At 33.4% G+C, this 8,820-nt stretch overlaps 1 protein-coding gene across 2 annotated transcripts; it reads left to right on the top strand.

Annotated features, from left to right (window-relative positions):
• Positions 1 to 218: 218 nt before the first annotated feature.
• LOC121431048 lies at positions 219 to 8,454 on the top strand. Of its 2 annotated transcripts, none has more exons than XM_041628516.1 (3): positions 219 to 351; positions 1,935 to 2,278; positions 5,434 to 8,454. In XM_041628516.1, exons 1-3 carry the CDS (start codon positions 337 to 339, stop codon positions 5,729 to 5,731), a joined length of 657 nt encoding a protein of 218 aa, XP_041484450.1. In that variant the 5' UTR covers positions 219 to 336; the 3' UTR covers positions 5,732 to 8,454. The 2 variants fall into 2 exon arrangements, with proteins under 2 accessions (XP_041484450.1, XP_041484452.1); XM_041628518.1 differs by lacking the exon at positions 219 to 351 and adding an exon at positions 1,561 to 1,649.
• Positions 8,455 to 8,820: the final 366 nt, after the last annotated feature.

Raw genomic sequence — 8,820 nt, 5'->3', positions numbered from 1 at the left:
ACGTTAAGTCTCATATTTGTTTGTCGGGTGTAATATTCAATTGATTTCAAAAGGCAACGCGAAAAAAAATCAAGTTATGTCTGAAAATTAGACTAGTTCCGGGACATCCCCGAAAATCGAAACGCCGCACCGACACCAGTGTAATGCCATGCACGTGGACTAGTCGCAGATTGTTACAACATAATCTAAAAATATATTTTTTCCGTTCGAAAAAAACATCTAGCTGAAATACATAAATAAGAGAGTAGCCCAAAGGTGGAGGCAAATCAAGTTGGTAGAGGATCAGGTGAACCAAGTTCTAAAATTTTCTGTGAAGAAGAATATAATTTAACAACCATGGTGTCGATCAGGGTAAGGACTTTATGAAGGAGATTTTCAACTTCTTAAACTTTTATTTTAAGATGTCGCTCTTATCATCTTGGAGCAGTGAGATGCTCTGTAGTATTGTGTGTGCATTTTGTTTGGTTACATCTAGTTTGTTACTTATTTCTGGCAGTGTAAAACCAAAACTTATATCAATAGAATTTACTAAATGCTCCCGCTGTTTTGGAGAAAAATTCTACTTATATTGGCCCTATATAAAATGTACATCTTTACATCAGACACGTCAGATGGTATATATGTCTTGTTAATATAGAAGTCATGACAGTTCAAGTCTTGTTTCATTTGCCTTTGCTTTAGGAGTGTTTGAGAAGAATTTGAATGGATGTAGCTCTACGAATCAGTTTTTTTTTTGCAATGAGTGTTTTTCAAATAATATTATTTGAATTTATATTGTTATTTAGTTTGCTTGTAACAGGTTTAGAAATGATTGGTATAACATACTTCTGAAAAGCATACAGACTTGATCATCAGTCAGTTAGAGATTTTACAAATACTTTCTTTTAATCAAATGAACCTAGTATATAACGAGCTATTACGACGATCGAAAATGTCTTATTTTGCAAGAGAGGACAGGCATAGGTCCTAGATGTTACAAGTACAACTAGAATGATTATGTTAAGAAAAAAAAACAAACAAAAAAAAACAAAGAAGAAGGGAAATTCACATTATTTTTGTTTTGTTTTTAAAATAAAATAACATATAGGCCTATTATAATTTATTGTTCATGAAATTAAACATTACCCATAGGTGGAAAAATATGATTTATTGAATTCGTGCAGAGCAATATTTTTTTCTTTCATGTCTTTATATTTTTATATTAGCTTTGGGTTCAAGCAACTATATATTTGCCTCAACTCTTGTTATTGTTATGTTCTCTGCACTGGATATTGTTGTCTTACTATATACATGCAAATACAGAGCTAATATTTTTCCCAAATATAGCATTTTTAAAGAATATATACACTTTTCAGATAATATTGCAAGGAGATTCGAAAAAACCCGGGAAAATCCGTAAATTCTCGACCGAGCTCTGTCCCTGTTCCTCAAAGCCCCACCCATTGGCAATACTCATCCTCTCCCTAATAAATACTGAGCTCGGATCCCCTCTTTTGTGAATCTTGTTCTATTTTTAACCACTTCCCTTTTTGAGGAGAGGACTAGAGTCTATTTATCGAGTGCGGCAGCGGCGAAGTCTCTCATTGAAAGAATCATTTGCGATCGTGCGGGCTCGTGGCGTACCTTCCCGTTGAAACATCTCCCAAATTGTAAGCAAACACGGAGGAAAATGTCTTAAAGACTCCAACACCAAGCTAATAATTTCTTAATTCTCTCCTTTTTCACCCATGTCCTCCTTGATATTCAGAAATCAACATCGCAGATCCTTATGTTGTGTTATAGAATATTTTCTGATTATTTTTTTTTCATACACGCTCATTTCATATATTAAGATAATGCGTACGATAGCCCTACGATAGATTTGTCTCGGAAAATCGCTTTGAAAATGCTAACTTTCGTGGAATTTTGAATTTTAAAAATATCTTTTCTGACAGGAAATGGTACACAAGGGATTGATCGTGACGCTGTGCTTACTGGTGGCGTTCCATGACTTAGCCGATGCTGCACGAAACAGGAACAAACCGAGGAGAAACAGACTCAACAAACAAGTCAAAAGGCAGAGAAACTCGGAATCAAACTCGGACAGGATGGAAGGACGACAAACAGACACTTGCGCTGACCTGAACAAGAAGGTGTTGAAGTTGAAATATGACAGAGAAGTTGACTCGAATAGTTCAGCCAGTTTTGTGATGTGGCCTACGCCCGCACGGCCCATCAGACACGGAGTTGCTTTCCCCTCACCTACACCCGCAAGGATAAGCACGTGCCCCACTGTGCCGTAAGTTCAAATTGTTTTTCATACGTGTGGTGTTAACCGGGGTACATAGAGGACCACACCAGTTATGTACACCGGTGTTAAATTGGTGGTGTTAGTTTTACACCTATAATGGGTTTTATTACAACACCTATGGTTGTTACATTTACACTTTTGGTGTTATGTTCAATCTCTAGGGTGTTATTTTAGCACCTCAGGGTGTGGTCTTCTATTAACACCAATTGGTGTCAGTTTTAACACCACAGTTTTTACAGCGTACTTTCATGCTTTCTCCCCTTCTCAAGAGCGTGAAAAGGGGGTTTAACACTACCTTACTCTTTTAAGCGTGATTAGATATGCATATACTAAATTTTCTAATATACGATAGAAGATTAGGAAAGGAGGATAAAAGATGAGAAAAATTGAGATTGAGGATCGAATAATGATAATGAAGGGGGCAGAAGTAACAGAGGAAGGCTGGAGCAAATGAAAGAGATAAAATTTGGTTAACTTCCAACGGACAATATACATCAGATTATTGTCAGCTAGAATTGTAAGAGTATTAGGAAATACTTTCGACTACCCTCGCATACCAGGGCCCTTACGTGATTTTACGCAAGCCATTACGTCACCACCGAGGGAATCCCCTTTTAGAAGGGACCGCGTACGTTACCACTTCCACCCACCCCCGAAAATAATGGAACACGCTATTAAGTTTAGAAATAGAAAATAAGATATTCTAGTAGTCGCCGCATTAACAACAAAAATGTTGATTTGTATAAAATCTATTTCCGCTTTATTCAAATGGATATAAAACGTTACCCCCCCCTTTCATTTTTTTCCTCCATGAATTTGATTTCACATTTCCATTGTTAATATAATATACTTTGAAAAATATAATCTTTAAATGAAATTTACAAAGAATTCTAATGAGCGCGATTTATCTTTTTAGATGGAAAGAAATATTTTCATTTTACCCCATTTATTTCTTTACATGCAGTGAAAGTTATTTTTTTTACAGAAATATCAATCAAATCGAAATATGTGTATGAAGCCAGTCAGCTATAACTATAATAAATTAAGCTATTATTTCATCATTCGACTTTGTGAAATTTTTTGTAAGTAATGGAAAAAAAATAATTCATTGATCTTCAATCATTCATTCATAGTACCCTTATAAACGACAGTCAATGCTCTATATACCCCGTTGCGTTCTTGGGCGGGTGGGCTGACCTCAAAAACCCGCAACCCTTCTATCCTTTTGATGCAAACATGGGGGTGCATCCGCCTTGTCGTATTTTCAGTTATCTGACAAAAGACCGTGTACGTTGCATGGGCATTCTTTTTTTTTAGTGACGTCAATTAAGTTATAAATTGAACTGGTAGACAAAAATTCAAATGTAGATACGAGCTGATATATAAATACATTTTATTGTTCGATGGTGGGTGTGTTAGAGGTGATATCAAATCGGTACATTTCATTTCATGCCTTATTTAAAATATGTCAAAGGGATTTTTCCTCTCTCTCTTAAAAACTATGGACAACATTTATTTGACCTTCTCAAAATCTGAGCTGTAAGGTCTGAATTATCAACCATGTCTGTGATGGTGATAACATGAAACCCTGAAAATTTTCGCCTAAAATTTTGTTTAGTGCTTGAAAAGTGACGATGTATAAGTGACAAATCTATCCCACTTTCATTCCATATACTATGTGTTACAATTAGAGCAACCGAGCAGAGAAATTAAACGATGATATTTCAGTCACATAAGAGTCTGCACGAAAGTGCTTGTTTATATTAAATAGGCCTATGCAATATATTTTAATCATAAAAATAAGACCCTGTAATGTTGAAGTAGCAAGTGTTCTCCACATATGAAATTAGTTTTTCGTGAAACGTGTATATAGTCTAGAAACAGTATTGTCCAATGACTCGTGTTAAGTATAGAACACAAACAGATCAGCCAAGAGTGGCGTGTTATTGTTTTCAACAATGCATGTGCGTTGAGCAAAGGTCTATAAAATAGTCTACCATTGATGCCCCATTTGCCTTTTAAATGCTAATATATTACAAATAAATGGATTCCCACTTTCACCGTTGTAGGGTGAAATAGAAATAGAGTCAAATGATACCACATTAGTTTTCTCTGACAGATTCTTTCAAAGCTTAGGCCCCTTTTGACTCTCTTAGATTCTTTCAAAGTAATCACATATATTACATTTTACACATAATTACAAGTTGAAATGCATAAAAATGGGAAGATATCACTATTATATTTGGTCAGTATTAGCTGATTGGTAATCTGTAGCAGGTTGAACATGTAATATAATATTTAGACAGATCTTTGAATATGCTGGGCTTATACGTTAAAATCCCTTCCCATCAAGGGATCACGTCACTGCTTGAAAATGCTAATTTTCACTTTGCGCAATGAGGGTCTAACTTAAAGACTAAGCCCCTTTCCGGACAGAAAAGGGAATTTCCCTATTCGAAGAGTCCTTTGAGAGGGCACACACAGGTGACAGGAATGGTAGACTCACTGAATAATGATTACAAGCATTGGATCAATGAATGCACAACCAAAGACGATTGTTATTGACTGAAAGGAATGGAGTTTGGAGAGAAAGGAGGATAAGGGAGGCTCGCGGGGGGGGGGGGGAGGGTAAGTCAACACGTAGATAAGAAATTGATAACCCCTTTTTAACCTATAGATGAAGGTAATTATTACGAGTAATCAATTAATGGAAACAATGACAATTTTACAGCAATAAGTATATCAATTATATAATGTTGTTCGTATAATATCTAGGTATGCTATGATTTAACATAAAAATACCGTTATGTTACAGAAAAAATAAGATTTTGCAGGAAGCAATAACAGAATTAATCTGTAAATTCATAAAACAGGAATTTTTGTGCAATTTAACAGAACAGGTCTGTTTAAAAATGGGAAAAGTGTGTTTTATTCAAGGAAATCTGTGAGATTCCACATACCAAATACCAATTTCTGTAAGATTACACAATCCGGTAAGATGACAGGTGTTCTCGAGACTCTGCTTCAGGCACTTATTTTATTTCATATAAAAGATAAATTTTCTTACAGTGTAGATGCATAAAATTAAAAAAATTAGAGTAATAATTGTATGTATCTCTCTATATTTCTATTTTAATTGACAGGCTGGAACCAAACGTGGACGGTGACAGGTGGCCAAGAGTAATCATGGTGGCAAGGTGCGAATGCCAACATTGCTACCTTGGATCTAGAGCCCAGAGAATAATACCGCAGACCAACGACAACGAAAACGAGAACTGCCCAGCCGATGAGACCCCCAACCCAGCCGGCTACTGTCGGCCGATCGAAAGGGACATCGCCGTCCTGAGGAAATCGGGCTGCGCAGGTGATTTTGCGCAATACACATGGGGCACGGAGCGGGTAACTGTTGGATGCGAATGTGTGATTGGGCCTAGGCCCTAAAGTATTTCCACCAGTAAATACAAACATAAGATATGAATTCCAATGTTTGAGATTTCTCCGGAAATATTCCCAAAAACTTTTGATGAAAATCGACCGTTTGAAAACGAAATATTGTACGTCTCTGTTGTCGTATTGGGAAATTGTTTACTGAAATGCTTTTTGATAAAATATTGATATATTTTATTGAAGATATTTATATAGTCTTTCACTGAAAGATAGAATCGCAGTACTAAGCACACCAAAGAAAAAAATGCACTTTTTATATTATATTATCTATAGAAATGAGAAATTGGATAAACAATGTTCTTATTTCTTTCATCCGACCAACACATAGAAATGAAAATATCGCAGCTTATCAATTATTATTTTCTATTTGTAACTCTCACTGAGAAATTGAGAAAAATACGAATCAGTTAGAATAACCATATTTCATTTGGAAGTTGGAACAAACATAAATGCTTCGAATGAAAATTGGAACTGCGTAGAAACAAGACTTTCATGTACCAAATGACTATACATTAAATGTCCATTAATTTATATTTTGGGGGTGCAATTTGCTGAGAAATAATAAGACTAATTTTTCATTTTTTTCTCAAGATTTTGAAATTGGATACCAGCATGTAGTTTTCTTATTCTGTTCTATGTTTTCAAAATTGTATTCATGATTCGAATCCCTCCGTGTTTTATATGTTCATCTATTTATTGTCATTTTATATATCGTATAATCACATCAATCATGAAACGAAACTGATACAAATTCCTGATTTTTATTGCAAGATTTGAATCACATTTCGAAAAACGTGACACACTCACAATCATTCTCTTTAATGTCGTGTAAAAAAATCATTAAGAAGTGTAAAAATAAAAATAATGTTAGGCTTGTTGCTTTAATTGTTTATGATCTTGTACCTTTTGATATTTATCAGGAATAAATATTTCGGCAATATCATACTGAACACGAAATTACTGACGCAAGTTGACAAAAGAAACAAGGATCACCCGAACTTTAAAAGGAATAATTGATTTTGCTTTTGATTGGTGGGGTGGGGGCACTCACAATAGTGTTAGTGTTCCATAAATGCAAACGGAACATTCTGATATGGTAGTTGTTTTAGATCTTTCATGTTTGGTTTGAAATTCACATTTTCTCTTTCCATCGTGTCAAATTTTTGTAAGCTATTTATCAATCACCTTGGTTGTTGCTGGTAAACAATCTATATTTCTGTATTACAATGTGCCTATGTTTTATTTATATCATATAGAAAATTTTTGTGTACATTTCATTATTTTGTTCGCTTATACATCTCTGTACGAGATATGCCGCGTCGTTTTTGGCACGGATTGAAATATGTTTATAAAACACCAAAGTCATTGGAGTTACTTAAGTATTCACGTTTTAGTGGACTTAAAAAAAGATGTTTATTTATTAAATTATATTCTGTAAAAAATCATAATGATTGTGTATAAAGGCAACGGGTCGTTCCTTTAACGTAAGGTAACAAAATAAAAACAAGACAAACACAAACATATTGTAAGCCCGTGTCGGGTATTTTACTTGAAAATACTTCAAAGTTTCGATTTTGTTTGTACATATATTATGATTATTTCTGATAGTATTTGTACAAACCGATCTTTTGCTAAAACAACGAAAGATGAGAGAAAAATGTCATTACATTATGTTTTGTTTGGTATTCACCATTGTTTTACAAGTTTCGATTTTGTTTGTATAACGATACAGAAAATGTGTATAATGCTAAAACAAAAGTAAAAAAAAGTTATACAAATATATATGAAATCCAAAGAAGATACAATATATCATTGACAAAAACTGTACCGTTGTCATTAACGCAGCTTTTCAAATACTATAAGCGATACTATTAAACCAATAAATTGATATTGTTTTATTATTGGCGATATCACGTGAGCCATAAAATCATAGCAAAATGCGTGCATTCACTTTAATGTTTTATTGTGTTCATAGAATTTACGTAAGTTGGGAGGTGTCACTCTTTTGCACAATAATTTTTCTATATTTTTTGCACATTAGTTCTGCCCAAGTCATGTAGGTATACGCGTTAATTACGTTCTAATTATACAAAATAGTTATTGAACTGGTTGCGAATTTGTAAAGTGCTTTCAATAATAAATGATACAGACAAAGGCATCTCGTTAAGAAATAACGTGAACTCCAAATTTGAAGAGAAACGCATTATATTATCATGATTGTGCGGGGTTTTTCCATTCCAGTTTGTTCATCGTCATGTCTGTACGTCTTTGAATTTCTGTTAATTAGTATTTGGTGTATAAAATATTTTGTTAATGCCTTAGGGTGCTATAGTATAAAGAAACCCGAATATATTGAAATGGTTGTGACTTCGTCCTATCAATGATAAATAATAAAAATGGCAAATGCAAAGCTATCTTATTACAAAAAAAGATAAAGATAAACGCAAATTTAAAGTTAACGCATTCATACTTTATCACAAGATACTGTATTTAAAAAAAAACGTGTTTTAATATAAAAATTACAACTTCATATTTCTTATGACATGTAACTTATTGCTGGTCTACTTTTTAAGTTTGATTAATAATGTTAATTTTCATTTTTTTTAAAAATACTTTCACGATGTTAGAAATTGCATTTTGTAATAATTATTGTTTATGACATGTAACTTATTGCTGGTCTACTTTTTTAGTTTGATTAATAATGTTAATTTTCATTTTTTTTAAAAAAATACTTTCACGACGTTAGAAATTGCATTTTGTAATAATTATTGCTGAATTACAAAAAAAAAATCTTAAGCGTATACTACAAATTTTTATTCTTAAAAAAATGTTTTGATATATTGTAAAATCATGATGATGTTTTTCAGGTAGCTGGGAATTTGTTAAATTATATGCTCTAAATCAATGCTTGGTGTATGGAATGCTTTTTGATGTCTGAAATGTCTTGAAATAAAGTTATTTCAAACTTAAACAATATTGTTGAGTATTTACATGTACATTGCATTGAAATAATATTCAGAGGACGGATTCTTTGAGTTAAAGATTATCGTACATACAGTGAGAAAATATGCAAGCAATCAACT

This window comes from Lytechinus variegatus, chromosome 17, assembly GCF_018143015.1.
Source record: "Lytechinus variegatus isolate NC3 chromosome 17, Lvar_3.0, whole genome shotgun sequence".
NCBI classification, from domain to species: Eukaryota; Metazoa; Echinodermata; class Echinoidea; order Temnopleuroida; family Toxopneustidae; genus Lytechinus; species Lytechinus variegatus.
The sequence above is the reverse complement of the archived record's forward strand: the minus strand, read 5'-3'. Positions and strand labels throughout refer to the sequence as shown.

Coding starts and splice junctions, on each gene's coding strand:
- LOC121431048 (XM_041628516.1), top strand. Junction 2,279..5,433: donor AGCACGTGCCCCACTGTGCC/GTAAGTTCAAAT, acceptor TTTAATTGACAG/GCTGGAACCAAACGTGGACG.